This window comes from Mustelus asterias, chromosome 14 (genome assembly GCF_964213995.1).
Source record: "Mustelus asterias chromosome 14, sMusAst1.hap1.1, whole genome shotgun sequence".
NCBI lineage: Eukaryota > Metazoa > Chordata > Chondrichthyes > Carcharhiniformes > Triakidae > Mustelus > Mustelus asterias.
In genome coordinates this window covers 44,596,544-44,614,313 of record NC_135814.1, presented here as the reverse complement: position 1 = coordinate 44,614,313, position 17,770 = coordinate 44,596,544, and the positions used below count along the sequence as shown (strand labels likewise).

Here is a 17,770-nt window from a genome sequence, read left to right as displayed (position 1 = left end):
TGCTCTAAGGAGGGATGCTCATGTTAATACAGACACTCATACTGCATGTATTCCAGTGACTGGGAACCCATATTGTGATAATTAGGAGTCTGTCCCTGCCCCGTGACCCTCACCTGCAACACATGTCTGGAAGGGAATGCTGTAGTTGCATTCATGGTCATGGCTCAAGGAAGCGCAATGGTCACGCCCGCACACCAACCCTGCTCTCCCTGCCTGCCATATTAGCGATGCCAATGGCAGGCAACCTAATCAGGTGATGCATGGCACCACAGATTGTGTTGTGTTGCCAGCATCCGCAAGAGAGAGTACTGGACCCAGTGAGGAATTGTGTGTGTGTGTGTGTGTGTGTGCGCTGGGGTAGTTGCAAGCAATCACATGTACCTATCAATCTCTCTCTCCCTAAGCCCCACCGTGCAGAATGGATCTTGGTCTCATTGATTTAGAGCTGGCCATCATGGTGGCGGCTGAGGAGGTGGAGACGGCTCAGGAGGTGGAGCGCGTGGGGAGGGCACTCCAGGAGCAGCCAGTGGCAGGCCCTCAGGAAGGAGGGCAGGGGGCTGCCAGTGATGCCCATGAGGTGGGAGAGCAGCCTCCCGAAAAGGTGGCCAGGAGAAGGAGGATGCGGAGACCAAAGCAATAATAGACCTGGAGGTCATTCGGAGGCCACGTGCCATTGCCGGCTCTGCCTATCTCAGGACACGGACCGGCACGTGAGAGGTGCTGGCATCTCAGGAGAGGGGTGCCAACCCGCTCCCAGTAGAAGTTAAGGTGACAGCGGCACTTAACTTCTACGCAACAGGGTCGTTCCGGATACCCAGTGGCGACCTTTGTGGAATCTCTCAGGCCTCAGTCCACAGATGCGTTCGCCAGGTGACAGATGCCTTGTTCACCCGGGCAGGCCAATACATCCATTTTGATGTTGGAAAGGATCAGCAGGGGCCCAGGCTGCAGACTTCACTGCCATTGCTGGGATGTCCAATATGCAGGGGGCAGTGGATGGGACACATATCACCCTGCGGTCCCCGCGAGGTGAGGTGCAACCATTTATCAACAGAAAGGGGTTCCACTCACTCGCTGTACAAATTGTCTGTGGCCATCGGATGAACATCATGCAGGTCTGTGCCCACCACCCAGTGAGTGTCCATGGCAACCATGTGCTGAGGTGGTCGGACATCCCTGGGCTCTTTGACGATGAGCACAGGCTGCCAGGATAGCTTGTGGGAGACAAGGGTTACCCGCTGCGGTCATGGCTGATGATGCCAGTGTGGAGGCCCGAGATCGAGGCAGAGGCCTGCCACAATGTGGCCCAAGCTGCCATTCGGTCCGTAATGCAGCATTGCATAAGCCTGCTGAAAATGAGGTTCCATTGCCTGCACCGCTCTGGGGGTGCCTCACGCATCATAATTTTGTGCTGCATCCTGCACAACAAAGTGCAGCAGCGCGGAGACCAGCTGGAGGAGGAGGAGGAGGACCACATGAAGAGTCGGGCACTGGATAGCAGGTGGCGATGGCAGGTGCAAGGCAGGGCAGGGCTGCAAAGGAGGCCCTTATAGCAGCCGGCTTCACCTTGTTGGTGCCGTGCAGCGTGGGGGCTGCTCCCAACACCCTTCCACCACACACCAAGAGCCACTGCAGCCACCACCCCCCACAACCCAAAGCTGGCCCCTCAACCCCCTGACCCTTCCCCTTCCCCACCCTCTCTCAGTGCACTCCCCCACCCTTCCCCACCCTCTCTCAGCCCACGCCCCCCCCCCAACTTCGAGAAACATCACGACAGGTTAATGGGCCTGGGCTGGCATTGTTAGTGAGCCTTTGGTGAAGACTGGAGAATGATGACGACTCGCTGTAAGGCACGCTGGGATCCTGCCCCTGGTGCCAATCAAGTCTGAATCCTACCTTTTCTCCAAATGCACACTGTCACCTGGGCCCACGTAGCAGTAAGAGGATGTGGGGCAATGTGTCAGGGGGGTTCGACCGGGGGTGGGGGTGGTGCTTGAGCAAGGGTTCGGTGGATGCTGGGGAAAGTAGTGCGGGCGGTCTATAACGTTTGGCCTAGGGGCTGGTATTGCGCAGCACAGCAGTCTGTGCCTCGATGCGTGGGATTGGGCTACACTCAGCTCTGTGGGGGCAGAATCAGGGACAGATTAGTCACAGCTGTGAGGTACAAAAACCTTTTAATTGTGATCTTAACATTGACAAAAACCTTTACTCTGACTACTGCTGACCCGTGTTGTGGATAACTCGCAAAGCATACGAGCTGTTTGTTGCTGTGCTACGCTGTTTGTACTATTGCATGTTTAATGTTGATATTGTGTTATATCCGGCGTTACCTTTATAATTTATTATTGTGAGATGGTGTTATATCTGGCCTGTTAATTTGAAAGTGTAATGTATTTTGTATTTGTAAATAAAAAGATTGACTACTGCTGACCTCATGTGGTCGGGACTGTCGGTGGGGGGTGGGGGGGAGGTCAGGGAGATCGGGGCTGGGTGGGGGGGGGGGGGAACATAGGGGCTGGCCCAAGGAGGTCCAGGAGGCCAGCAATTGTGGGGGCTGGAGGGGCCGGAAAGCCAGCAATGCGGGGTTGCGGGCTGGCCAGCGATCTGGAGGCCGGCAATGCAGGGCCACTGCGCATACACTGATCTGAAAGATCGGCGCATGCGCAGTGGCCCACTCAGTGCCATGCTGCTGGCCTCCTGGGTGGGAATAGACCACGCCCACAGATTTCCAGAGTGAATCCCACTGAGGCACTCTGCGATGCACAGAGTGTCGGAGATTTCACGCAAAAAATACCGATGGGATTTCCTCCCATTTTCTCGCACGAATATTTTTGGGGGAATCCCAACCCTTGTGTTTTTGAATCATTTGTACAGGATCAGAAGGCTCACTAACTGATGTATGAGGAACATTTGACAGTGACACAAACCTGCTCTTCAAAATTCAAATTTGAACATGTTGCAAACCCAGTTGCAAAATGCAATGTCAATAAAACAGAGAACCAATTCCACAAATACTGGTTAAAAGAAAACTGCATCCCTGGAGACGTTAACCACTGAACAACTGAGTCAACAAAACAATAGGTAAGCACAACCACTATTTTACAACTCGGAGAAAAAACAGTAACATTTTATCGGAAGTTAAATGCAAAAACATCTGGGTTCAAGTTAACTTTTCACAGCTGCCCATAATAAATAAATGACCAGTAACCTATTGGCTTGTTACATGTACTGACTATGGTGGAACCATGTTCCTTTTATCTTTCCTATTGAATAGTCATGCAAATCCATTAGTATGTGGATGAAGACTGAATGAGGAAGAATCCATATTTCTCTTTCAAATAATAGGGAATCCATTATCTGAAGAAAAATTGATTACCACAAATTTAAACGGTTCTACCAGTTAAAGTTGAAATAGGGCTTTTTCACAAGTCAGTTTAGAGTTAAGCCTTTATAGATTGTAGAACATAGATCATAAAATTCTACAGTGCAGAAAAAGACCATTCGTCCCATCGAATCTGCACTGACCACAATCCCACCCAGGCTCTATCCCCATGTATTTACTCTAGCTAGTCACCCTGACATTAAGGGGCAATTTAGCATGGCCAATCCACCTAACCCGCACATCTTTGGACTGTGGGAGGAAACTGGAGCACCGGAGGAAACCCACGCAGACACAGGAAGAATGTGCAAACTCTACACAGTGACCCAAGCTGGGAATCGAACCTGGGTCCCCGGCACTGTGAGGCACCACTGTGCCTTTGTGCCTCTCCAACCACTGTGCCACCGTGCCACTCCTGTGGAGAAAATTCCATTTGTAAATCAGTTTCATCACTGATTAGTATTAATTCAGACAATTGTTTTAGAGTTAAGATGTAGTATGTGATTGGAAATTCCACAGCTATCAATTTTGTGAAATTCAAAAAATGCAGCCAGTTTCGATCTTTCTCATATATACAAGTGTAGAGTATTGTATTCAATTCTGATCGCCACATTACAGGAAGGATGTGGAGGCTTTGGAGAGGGTGTAGAAGAGGTTTACCAGGATGCATTAAAGGGTATAAGCCATCAGGAGAGGCCGGACAAACTAGGGTTGTTTTCTCTGGGGCGGCAGATGCTGAGGGGAGACCTGATAGAAGTCCATAAAATTATGAGAGGCATAGATAAGGTTGACAGTCAGACTCTTTTTCCCAGAGTTGAAATGGATAATATGAGGCGGCATGCACTTAAGGTGAGAGGGAGAAAGTTCAAGGGAGATGTGAGGGGCAAGTCTTTTACACAGAGGGCCCTATTTTAGCATTTTGATTCTAAGTGCTGGGCGAACTTAAAACTGGGAGTGTTTCAGATCAGGCTTTTAGACCCATTCTCAGGTGCCCCCATACGCACTCTGTCTGAAAAAATATCAGCGATTTTGAATCGCACTGCAGAAGCCTGTAGGCGGGGCTTATCGCGCCCGAAATGCTGCAGCTCCAATTGAAGCTTTCAACTGCGCATACGCAGTGAAAAAAATAGAAAAACGCTCCCCTGCAAATTCGCTTCCAGGCTGGATAATGCCTCCCTCGGCCCTCATAGACATTGCCCCACCCCCACAACATTACTGATCCCCTTATTCCCCCCACCCCCCCGCACTACCGAGACTGATTACGGCTCCCTGCCCCCCTTACCCCCCACCGATCACACGCAGCGTGGCAACAGACCCTCTCTTCCCCCCCACTGATCACACGCAGAGTGGCAACAGACCCTCTCTTCCCCCCCACCGATCACACGCAGAGTGGCAGCGGACATCCACCTCCTCCTCACCAATCACACGCAGAGTGGAGCGAACCCCCCTTCCCCCCCAACCTATCATACGCAGAATGGCAGCGGACCTCCCATCCTCCCCACCGATCACACGCAGAGTGGCAGCGGACCCCCCCCTGCTCCTGATCCCCTGTCTCCCCTGTCCGCCCCACCAGAGAGCCATCTGATCCGCCTCCCCCCACCCGAGAGCCATCTGACCTGCCTCCCTTCCCTCCCACCACTGATCTGAGTCAGAGAGCCACTGGAAGCTCTGAACTTACCTCCTCAGAAGCTGGAGTACCTGAGCCGGACCTTTGTGGACCATGTCTGTTTTGCGCCAAATCTGGACGGACGAACATGGTGGTAAAGGGGGAAGTGCCGGTAAGTTTGGGTGTGCAGCCCATTAAGTCAATTTAATTGCATGCAAATGCATTTAAATTGATGCCATGCCCATTTTGGGCGTGGCCCCGACGGTGACCATTTTCGGCCCTTGGTAAAGGGGGAATGGGCGCAGAGATGGGCGCAGATCGCGCTACTCGCCTCACGCCCAACTTTACCAAGTTTTCATGCCTGAAAATGGGCACAACTTGATGGTAAAATGGGGCCCAGAGAGTAATAGGTGTCTAGAATGCACTGCCAGGGGTGGTGGTGCAGGCAGATAGAATAGGGGGCATTTCACGAGCTTTCAGAAAAGCACATGAATATGCAAGGAATAGAGGGATATGGACCAAGGGCAGGGAGAATGGATTAGTTTAATTTGGCATCATGTTCAGCACAACATCGTGAACTGAAGGTCTGTACCTGTGCTGTACTGTCCTATGATCTAAACAAAATTATTAAATAATACAAAGTTATCCAAAAGCAAAGTACTGCAGATGCTGGAAATTGGAAAAAAAGAACAGCTAATGCTGGTTAAGCTCAGTAGGCCAGGCAGCATCTGTGGGCAGAAAGAGAGAGTTAACCTTTCAGGTAAATGAAATTTCATCAGAACTGTCGAAAGTTCGTCAACCAAAATCATTAACTCTGGTCCCCTCTCAGAAGATGCTGCTTGATCTGCTGGATACTTTCAAATACAAAGTGCTGTTCTGACTTACAAAAAATCCAAACAAGAATAATTGAATATCTATGTTACACTCAAAAATAACACTTTATATTTTACCTGGCAAACATCCAACTCAAAATTTCATTCAGAAAAACTTCCTCACTGTAGTGACTAAAACTTGCAAGGTGGGCTCCAAATGCTTGACAGAATTCTTCTGCTTCTTCCCAAGTTCTCTTCTTTAACACTTTCTCATGATGAAATATCTTTGAACAGAAATTGTACACGAATAAAGATCACAGACCATTGCCAGGCATGCCACATCTTAAGTCTTGCCATTGAACTGTAATGGATGACTTTGTGGTTGACTTTTTGTCTTCAAGATGTGGGTGATGCTGGCAAGCCCACATTTATTGCCCATCTCTCAATGCCCTTAAGAAAGTGGCACTTGACATTCTCCTGCATTGTCGGAGTTCCCAAATTCCCTTTCCATCCTCTCCGCTAGTTCTCCTCTTCCTCCTTTTGTTACATTGTCCCACATACCCTCCTCTTTCTTTTATTTTCCTCAATGGTCTTTCACCATCCTTCCTTCCTCCCTCATCGCCAGAGTTTGCTCAAGATAGCCATCTTCCATTTTCTACGATAACTTGAAGCACCAGGGCAGAGAAACCTAGTATAACTCATTGTACAAATACAGCCAAATTAAGTTTAGCTTCCTCATATATCGACAATTTAAAGATATTTTTTGAAAATAAATAATTTATGAAAATTAATAATGTAGTAGACAATTACATTTACCGTAAGCTATTCCAGTTGACTACTAATCCTAAAATGCTCACAGGCTGATAGATGTGAAATACTATATGAGGATTACAATTTGATTTAATATAACATTTTATACCTTGTTATAGTATTTCATTATCTGTGCTATATCAAGATCTGAATTCAATTTCAGTACAAAGCACCACATCTTCTATAACTGAGAATAGTGAAGATCTAAAGCAAAAAATGGAAAAGAAACATGTTTGCTTATCTTGCACTGACAGTTGATTTGAAAGTAAATGTTTTCACCTTGAAGCAGTGCCGGAGATCTGACCTTGATTCCCATCCAAAATGACATTTAGATTTAGCTTTCATGGCTCGATCAGGGAAGGATTCTGATCTTACTGCAGATGCAGTTCTTTGCTCACACAAAGACATCGCTTTGAAGGTTTTACAATCTTTAACTTCCCAAAGGATATGGGATTTTCCTCTTGCCAATGCAACACAACCACCTGAATGAGCTGTAAAGTACAGAAGGGAAATCAGAGAAGATATTAAACAACTTTCCAAATGTTATTTTCTTCAAATCCTTAATCTATTCTTCCCTCTTAAATATTAAAACAGAAACTTAGAAATGACACAACAGTAAAAGTTCAGCAATAATTATAGTTAAAAGTAAATTTAAAATTAATACATTTTAAAACGGTGCATTTTTAATGATCTACCTGGTTGATTTTTATTCCAATTTGTGAAGGAAACTGGTACATTCCTATCATTTGTTGTTAACCAGGTATATTCGCCTGTATGGTTCCTATCTTGAAGACCTATCCAGAAGTGCTTGTTTTCTTCTCCAGCAAAACTACCGATCAGACTGTTGATGAACGCTTGTTCAAACCTACAAAAACAAAGTTAAACTACAAAATTAAATAGAGAAGCCAGGTTTTTTATAGTTCCTGTGATGCTCAGAGAGATTGATGCAACATTCATTCATATTCCTACTATGATGACCTCCAATGCACTTCAAAATCTGGCCAATGCTGCCTGATTCTTCATGTCTATCGCATTTCATATAGTATTTCATAAAATGCACTACATGCAGACATAGGCGGGATTTTCCATGCTCCCGCAGCATGTTTCGTGAAGGTGGCAGTGGCAAAACCTTCTGATCTCACTGCTGTCAACAGGTTTGCCCGTTCTACGCACACCCCACCACCGGGAAACCTGCGGAGGGGGTTCACTGTCGGAGGGACCGGAAGATTCCACTGGTGAGAATAGAGAGAAAATTCCAACCATAGTCTAATTTGTGATCTCAGGATTAATATGTGCAATCTTGTTTCCTAATTTAAGGCTAAATTAGGCACCAAGAATGTATGTACCAATATCATAAATTCCATAAGCAACAATGGGCGGCACGGTAGCACAGTTGGGCGGCACGGTAGCACAGTGGTTAGCACTGCTGCTTCACAGCTCCAGGGTCCCGGGTTCGATTCCCGGCTCGGGTCACTGTCTATGTGGAGTTTGCACATTCTCCTCGTGTCTGCGTGGGTTTCCTCCGGGTGCTCCGTTTTCCTCCCACAGTCCAAAGATGTGCGGGTTAGGTTGATTGGCCAGGTTAAAAATTGCCCCTTAGAGTCCTGAGATGCATAGGTTAGAGGGATTAGCGGGTAAAATATATGGGGGTAGGGCCTGGGTGGGATTGTGGTCGGTGCAGACTCGATGGGCCGAATGGCCTCCTTCTGCACTGTAGGGTTTCTATGATTTCTATGAACAATAACCAACCATTAATTTGCTAACACAGGTGCATGTTCACAACATTAATAATAAAAACATGATTAGGGTAGATCAAATTGGCATTACTGTGATGAACAGCTTAACTTGTATAGGACCTTTTATTTCTCACCATTTGATCTGTTAACTTGTGAAAATACAAAGGTTCACTTGTTTTAGACGTATTTGGAGGTAAAAACTTTGTTTTTAAAAATGAGAAGGGAATACACAGCTAAATGCACCTGTTCTTTAATGGAAATTAGGGGCTGCATTTTCAGACCTGAAGAGACAAGAATGGAGCGGAGTTCCATTGAGGAATGTGGCCAGCATTCCCGTCTCCCATTTCTGCCCTCCGCCATTTCTGTGAGGGTGGGGTAGGAGCTGGCTTTGGAACAATCCGATTGCCCATGTCCCAGTTTTCGCAGCATTTCTTTGGTTTTATTTTTATGCGGGTGCATCGCCGTCAGGATGGCTGATCCCTTTAACTGCCAGATTGCCCTCCTGACCCACTCATGCTCTGTGATATTGAGCATTGGCTTTCTGACAGGCTTCCCAAAACACCAAGCATTTTGTTACGTACAGCCACTCAGCTTCTTCTGTAGCTCAATGCATCAAGATTCTGCTCTGACTCTGTACAGCAGAACCAGTACGTGACATTGTCCCCAAGTGATCTCGCACCTGGCCTATTCTTTCCCCATCCAGGCTCCAGTGTACCTGTACCTGGTGTCTCACCACATGCAGATCCTTTATCCTATCTTCTAAAACATGTGCGGTGCAATTTTCCCACCCCAATACACTGGTCGAGTAGAGTAGCAGGGCGGGAAATGTTAGCAGGAGGCCAATAACGAGAATTGTGAGCGACATCCAGCCGGTTGTGATCTTCCCAGGCCATTTTTTATGACGTTCCCCGACACAAGGCTGATTACAATATTCATAGGCTGATTTAAATCTCTTTGGTAAGCCGGGGACGCAATCGTCCGGGCTCACTTGGGGTTCTGACCCCGCTAGTGGAGGTCCACATCAGCGGGGATCACAGATGGTCCCCAGCAATGGGAATGAGATGTGATGGCCTTGCTGGTGGAACTGGAGCCACTGAGACCCCCTGAGAGGTCAGGGGCAGATGGGTGATGCACCTTGGGCAATGCCAGCCTGCTACTGCCAGGCTGTCACCCTGGCACTACCAGACACTCTGGCACTGCCAGCCTGGCACACTGGCAGTGCCCACTGGGCAATGCCAAGTGGGCAAGGCCTCATGGAGACGGAGTCAGACTGGCTGGAGGGGAGATAGGAGGGGAGGAAAGGGCACTCTGCTGCTGGCCTCGCCAGCAGGATTCAGCTCCGCCACCCCCCCCCCCCCCCCCCACTGACGTCAAAATTCAGCTCACCCAAAAACCTTCCATTTTCCCGCCCGTTGGGCATTTAGATTTATTTTGTAAAATCTCGCCTGTGCAGTGTCAGGCTTGGAGCTGTTGGCTGTGAATGCATTATCGTGGTTACCCTTGCCTGCTGGCCACATACCACTGAGCAGTGTTCCCAACATTTTCTATTTTTCCCAAATAGATTATGCACCAGTGACAGCATCACAACTCCGGTGACATACCAGGAATGATTCCGTGATGGGGAAAGTATGGGATATGGTGTTGAAGGGGAGGATGGCAGGAATTCATCCTGATCTAAAACCATACATATCACAGAAGAATGAGTTAGGAGTCCAAAGTGGGTGCTTGTTGTGGGGAATCAGTGATAATTCCTCCAAACGTATGACACAAACTGTTGGAGCAACTCCATGAAGGGCATCCTGGTATGGTCTGGATGCAGGTACTTGCTTAGAGTTACTTTTGGTGGCCAGTTCTGGACACCCAAATAGAAGAAAAAGCAGGGCAATGCCAGTCTTGTGTTTGGGTGAGGAACTTACCACTGTTGTCACCCCTTTACTCATGGGAATAGTCCAAAATGCCATGACAATGCCTGTATATTGATTTTCCAGTTCAATAGAGGGGGATATGCTTTTGGTTATAGTCGACACATATTCTAAGTGTCTGGAAGTAATCACAATAAAATCCACCAACGCGGAGAAAACCATTGAGAAACTGAAAGAGATTTTTGCAAGGTTTGGCAAGCCAGAACAAATTGTCAGTGACGATGGGCCACAGTTTACGTTGCAAGAATTTGAAGATTATCTCAAGTGAAGTATTTTCCATCATATCACATTAGCATCCTATCACCCAGCTACTAATGGGTTAGCTGAAACACACACTGAAAGCTTCCCGAGGCCAAGGCTCGTTAACCCAATGTCTCAATAGCTTTTGGGCATCCTACAGGAGTATACTACACATGCAACCACTCAAAGTTCCCCTGCATTGCTACTCATGAAGAGGAAGCTGAGAACAACATTTGATCTGTTAATACCCTAAGAGACATCGGCGATAGTAGAACGAAACCTACAGTTGCAAGTAGCCAGGAGATAAATGAGTGCTAAACGATGCTTGTTTCACCAAGGGGAACAAGTGTTGGCACATAGCTATATTACCTGGGAGAAGTGGGTACTTGCAATTGTCTTGACTCAAACTGCTCCTGTATCCGATACGATCCAAACCAAGGATGAACTGGTTTGGAGACACCATACTGACCAGTTGCTAGCTGCCCAAGGTGGCTTGCCAAAACCACCTTGAGATGTTTGGTCTCGTTGCATAGCCTAATGTGTACTCAGATTGGTGATGCAATGTATAAACACCTCTGTAATGAATCTGGGAGTCGGGCTTAGAAGCAAAAGGGGAGGGAGGTTGTGTAGTCGGGGAATTACTGTTTATGGCATGGCTTCTTTAAAAGGATGGTCACTTGAACATTCTGTGACATCACCGAGGACTTCACAGCCTGCTGGAGGTTGGGGATTGGAGCCGGTACAGTGAACATCTAAAATAAACCTGTAAAAAATAACTTGTGTGGACCTCCTGAATGAGATTGATCTCTCCACATCCCCCTCCCCCCAGCCACAGACAACACAACAGCCACCATGACTGAAAGGCTGCCAGTGTATTGCAAGCTGTGAGTTGTGGGTGTAAGGTTGTAACTGTACATCAGGTAAAGAATATGAATTTTAGGGATGAGCACTGATTGATAGACACTTGGCAGGCAGGCGATGGGTGTAGTGAACAAGGCTGGTGTTTGATCAAACATGGCAGTTGCTATGTTATTTGAAGAAGAGTTCACTTACCCTGACAAGTCATGCCAGATCATTAACCTTCTTCCTGCAATGCATCCAAATTCTTGGAGCAACATTCCTAACATTGACCTTTGCTAATACTTATTGCCATTATCTCCTCAGCATAGCTGCATACAGGAATCATTTCAAAGAGCAAACAACCCCAATTGAATCTGCTGTCTCCAACAGTATGAACAGATGCTGGTTCATCATGTGGCATGAACTCCACACATATTTTCGGGATTAGCCAATTTCCTACCCATTTACTTTTCCAATTAAGAAACTTCCAAGATTACATATATGACTACAGGTTTGGGATATGTTTTTTATATTGTAGGCCCTTTTACTGCCCCTTGTGAATGATTGTCACAGAAGATTTGTTCTTCATCTTGGTATTTTGGAATATGCCAACTTCAATTGTGAGAAAACAGAGATTAGATTGTCACTGCAAATTTCCAAATTATTGTAGAAGGTGTAACTTCATGAAATTATTATGACAACACTGGCAACCACTTAATTAACCTTTTATCAAGTGTTTAAAAGTGCAAAAGATAATTTTTTTAACTGAACAAATAAATGTATTGTTTTCCTAAAAACAATTTACTGCGGATGCTGGAAATCTGAAATCAAAACTGAAAATGTTGGAAATACTCAGCAGGTGTGGCAGAATATGTGGAGAGTGAAACAGAGATAACAGTTCAGGTCATGACCTTTCACCAGAACTCCCACTTGATAAACCCGTAGCTGCTGCTGTGAGCGAAAACAAGCAAGAGAGAGAAAGACTGAGAGGGCAAGAATAAAACAGACCATCAGGGAGAGGGCAGGGTTGGGTGCAAACTTTTGATGAGTATTGGATGAGATTCCACATGTGGGGCATTAATTTCTAAGACGTACCCTGCTTCTTACAAAGATTGAGCTCAGAAAAAAGCTTAGAAACTTTTGATCTGGAGGATAGGGATCTGGCAAGGAACTAGAAGAGATAGTGTTTCAAAATCTGTAGAGACTAATAACTTTTAAGAAGAAGTTCAAACTTCCAGTGAATGACTGAATTGATCATGCAAAAGTTTCAAGTTAAGACTTTTACTGGAATAAACAAACTAAAAACTGCATTGACTGAACACTATTTCAGTAGACAACTTATACTCTAAAGTACGAAAAGATCCCCATTAAACTTTCACAATGACCAAAACTCTCTCCACAGTTATTCTTTACTCTGACTCTTAAATGGACACTGCATTCTCCAGGAACCAGTCCACAGCTATTCTCAGCTCCCTTTCTCTTTTCCAACCAGAAAACCTCTACACTGTAAAATGGCTTTCATGTTGAGGGATGAATTGGATATCCTGACCCAAAGTTAGGTGGATCTTCCAGGTCTCATGTAAAGCATCATGGACCTGGTCTGTTCAATCCAGGCACAAGCTTCTACCCTTTCCTGCATGGTGAACATTTCCATCTCTGGCACTCCCTCTCTCTCTTTCTGATTCTTGTGGACTGACTGTGAGATTCAGTTTTTTTTAGGAAAACTAGCAACCTCATCTTACAATTGCTTACTATGGACCCTTGCCCTCTCAAAGCCCATCTCCATGGCAACATGAATTGCATGGACCTTGTATCCAGGTGGAAATGCTAATGAGCTATCCACTAGACTCCTAATTTCATTCCATCTTGGAATTAAATAGGGGATTTAACATAAAAATGTTTACAAAACCTGACATCCCTAGCACTTCCCGAGACTAACAGTCTATCCACCATCAGCACAGCATCCTGATCATTGTTTACAGGTGTGAATATTTTGCACTTCCTTCCCAATAAAACAACCTGGACCTCATTTAATTTTTAACAACCTCGCCACCCAAGCTTGTTGTGAACAGAATTCAGAGCAGGTCACTTGATGATTTTCATTCATTCATCTTACCCCAAAACATAACAATCTTATAAAACTTTGCATTTGTAACAACAGAAAAGCACAGCTCTTCATTATTTGAATGACATTCCCCTGCTAATCAAAGACCAGCAGGGAGTTTAGGGGAGAGATATGGAAGCGATGTAAATTCTATGGGTTGTTGGGGGGGAATTGCTGTGTGGGGCGGCACGGTAGCACAGTGGTTAGCACTGCTGCTTCACAGCTCCAGGGTCCTGGGTTCGATTCCCGGCTCGGGTCACCGTCTGTGTGGAGTTTGCACATTCTCCTCGTGTCTGCGTGGGTTTCCTCCGGGTGCTCCGGTTTCCTCCCACAGTCCAAAGATGTGCGGGTTAGGTTGATTGGCCAGGTTAAAAATTGCCCCTTAAAGTCCTGAGATGCGTAGGTTAGTTGGATTAGCGGGTAAATATGTGGGGGTAGGGCCTGGGTGGGATTGTGGTCGGTGCAGACTCGATGGGCCGAATGGCCTCCTTCTGCACTGTAGGGTTTCTATGATTGAAAAATACTAAACAATTGATTCCCTCCATCCATCAACAAAAAATGATCTAAGAATCATATTTTTTTTTACCTGTTTTCAATGGTAACAGGTGAGCAATAATATCTTTTTGAAACTTCCTCATAGGTTTGTAGATGATTGCCAATCTTATAGCAGGATTCTTCATATCTTTTCCAGTCCTGAAAAATGAAAGAGCACCTTAGTTCCCAATATAAACACGTGGGAAAAATGTTCTTTAGTTGTTCACTGAAGTTATCAGAAGCTAGGAGAAGGTAACTGGGAGGGGAGGGGTGTGTGTGGGAGATGTAATCTGGAGTAATGGGGGGGAAGGCAATCAAGAGAGAGATGACAGGGAAGGCGCCATCAATGGATTTCAGAATTGCTGTGTGGCCAGTAGGAAGAGCTGGAGTTTTTTTTCTTCCTCTCGAAGAATGATAAAATATTAGTTGTTGGCAGCCATGGGTGGTATTGAAAAATGCCCACCTGCCCATCATTTTCAAAAGCAGTGCATTAACAGGCATTAGTCTGCTAATTTATATACTCCTGTGACCTAATACCCATTCTAAGCATCGGCCTGGGATACAGGCAGTCCCCGGGTTACGAACGCCCGACTTACGAACGCCCGTACTTACGTACCGACCTCCGTAAAGCCTATTATTTTTAGAAATGGAGTTACATACAATGGTTTGTACTAACGAACGGGCGGACTACATTGCACGACGCTCAAAACACTGCGTGATTTCAGCGGTTCATCCAAGTTTTGTGTCATTTCCATTTACTATTATTACTGTATTATTATATTTAAGATGTTTTAGGTAAAATATATACTATATACTAAGATAAACATTTGACTAATTGATGCTAGATGTGAACCGTACGTAACTGTTCCGACTTACATACAAATTCGACTTACAGACAGACTTAAAAACGAAACTCGTTCGTAACCCGGGGACTGCCTGTACATAAATGTGGGCTTCATGTATCTGGCAGTGGGACCAAAGATTGTGCATATTAGGTGCAGGGGATCCCACTGATAAACTGGTCTGCCTTGCGTCAGTTTAATTCTTGAAAAAAATGGGTGAATTCTACTATGTGCCACATTTGGATGGAAATTAAGATTTTCCTTTCAACGAATATAAATTTATTGCTTCTAGATAATCAAAGAAAACAGTAGAAAAAAATTGCTGCTATATTAGTGTTATACTAATTAAGAGTTAACTGGCCATTGCTTAAACTTTTTGAAAATTACAAAGCACATTTGTCAACCCATGACTTTGCAGATTTAAGGAGGTGTGGTAAACAATGAAGAGGTTTGTCTTAATTTCCTAGAAGAGTGGTTTCCAACTGATGTGCCGTGAAAACTCCTCAAGTGTGCCGTGATAAAAGTTTCAAAATGATTCAGAATTCCTGTAATTAAACTAAAACTAACCTTTGTCTTCAGCTCTGTGGTTGGCAACTCCAAGATGCGACGAATTTTGGGCCTCCTGCGTATGTGCCAGCCGGGAAAGAGCTGCACATGCGCGGTTTAGATTGTTAATGTTGGTCAGGCCCTTGTGTATGACCAACAGGACTTGGAGCTGAAGACAAAGGTCCCATGCCCGCACAAAAAGTGAAAACTCAAAGAGGGTGTTAAAAACCCTGGGGAAAATGAGAGAGACAGGGAAAGGTTTAAAACAAAAACAGGTGAGAAAACAGGGAGAAGTAAAAACAAAGTTCTCAGTAAGGGCAGAAGACAGAGAAAACAGGAGGTGCGCCTCAAAATCTTTTAATAGACTAGTGGTGTGCCATGACATATAAATGGTGGTCCTAGAAGCCATCCTCCCGTGATTTCTTCGCCTTCAAACAAAGAAGGCATGAGTGACTGTTGGAAGGAATTGGGAGAAAGTGGGAACTCATCTCCATTATTCTGTGCTGACGATTGCAAACCAGCTGGACAGTAACACAATAATCCCTTACAATTCTTAAGGGACGCAGCATGGTGATCAGGAGACAGCTGAAAAATGGGTGCTATCAGTGACCCCCGATCTTTGGGAAAGCGACAGCTGACAGACAGAAAGAGGTTGCCCCATTATATTGCAGCTGCTGGTCAGTGGACAACTGATTATATTATTGGCCCTACAGAATGACGCACTGTTGATATATTAATGAACAACACTGACAGTGCAAATTGATAATGCCGACACAGTGGTTAGCACTGCTGCCTCACAGCGCCAGGGACCCGTATTCGATCCCTGGCTTGGGTCATTGTGAAGAGTTTGAACATTCTCCCCATGTCTGCGTGGGTTTCCTCCGGGTGTTCCAGTCATCTCCCAGAGTCTAAAAGACGTGCTGGTTAGGTGCATTGGCCATGCTAAATTCTTCCTCAGTGTACCCTAACAGGCGCAGGATGTGACGATTAGGGGATTTTCACAGTAACTTCATTGCAGTGTTAATGTAAGCCTACTTGCGACAAATAAATACATTTTAACCAGCAGTGTACACAGAAGATGGGCGATTATGTCTGCATGTCTTCCTAACAGGACAATATCACTCTATCACAGCCACCTTTTCAGCTTTCAGCACATTTCTTCTGTCATCTCAAGTAGCTGTGTCTAGGCCAGTAGATCTTTGAGGTTATGGTTTGAGGGCCTTGATGGTGCACCATTTACCACTGGATATAATGGGTACAACTTTCCAGCTCAAGGTGGTTCTCCTCTGCCAACAGCAATAATAATTGCTGAAGTATTATTAACAGATAACAATAATGGAATCCAACACCTACAGTATACAGCTCAAAATCTTCACAGTGTTTAGAAATTAGTCAAACTGGCCAAGGACTCACTGCTGATTTTGGCTTTTGAGGTTCACAACACCGCACATAAGCTATGGAATATGATGCACTCTTCACTTGACTATTTATTGGCTTGAACTTTTCTGTGAACTGCAGGAATGGCTTTTTCCATTAACCTTGCGTACAGCTGGCCACAGACTTTTGGAGAGCTTGTCAGCAGAGACCTTTTCTCTTCCGGCATGTTTAAATTTGGTTTCCTCTACTCAGGGGATCTGTGGCATTTGTAAAAGGACAAGCAGCAGTGAAACTATTGAACCTATCAGGCTCAAGAATCTTGCCTGACACACACACGAAGCAAAGTAGGAAATAAGAAAAGGGCATTTAAGACATTGTACTAAAAGCCAATAAAAGTTTGGGACATCCACATGGGATTGAGGGAAATATATAAAAGAACAAACAGTAAAACGATTGAAAAAATCTTGAACATTAATTTTCTTCTGAGGGAACTGGGCTCCACACTCATCAAATTATTTTTTTCAGGGATAGAGAGGTTGTTCAGCAGTAATCATCATTTAATACACTGTTAAAATTCAGTTACTCCCAATTAAACAAGTCTCAATTTTGTTATATATATAACTTTATATAATTATATATACAAATAATTATATGACTGTCATTTTAAGGGTGAGAATAGTGGATAATTAGCCCCAGCTCACACCATAACGTTGATTGCTATGTAGATCCCATTAGCAAAGTCTGCAACAATAGAGGAGCAGGGGACCAGTGACAACAATTTCTATACTTCCTTGTTTATCTGCAATGTGTAGGTACCATACATTGCTGTCAATTTTCTTACCCATCTTGAGTTCTCTGTATGTAGGATAGTCTGACACATAGGCGAAGACCTCCACCATAAACAGGGCAAGGACAGAGAACCAAAATCCACCCAAGCCAGAACAGGGATCAAACCCTGTACTGTTGACCAATCTGATCCAGTCAACTAGCCTCTCCCCAACCCAACCGCTGACCAAGGGGTC

General features: G+C 45.2%; 1 protein-coding gene across 1 annotated transcript in view; it reads right to left on the bottom strand.

Moving 5' to 3' along the window:
- The window catches only part of pla2r1 (phospholipase A2 receptor 1), a 127,903-nt gene that overhangs the window by 57,892 nt on the left and 52,241 nt on the right, over positions 1-17,770 (bottom strand). The window contains exons 10-13 of the mRNA XM_078228257.1: positions 14,036-14,142; positions 7,303-7,472; positions 6,887-7,098; positions 5,936-6,081 (exon numbers count right to left, since the gene is read on the bottom strand). Of these exons, the coding sequence (XP_078084383.1) occupies positions 5,936-6,081; positions 6,887-7,098; positions 7,303-7,472; positions 14,036-14,142 (635 nt within the window). The remainder of the gene's footprint in view (positions 1-5,935; positions 6,082-6,886; positions 7,099-7,302; positions 7,473-14,035; positions 14,143-17,770) is intronic.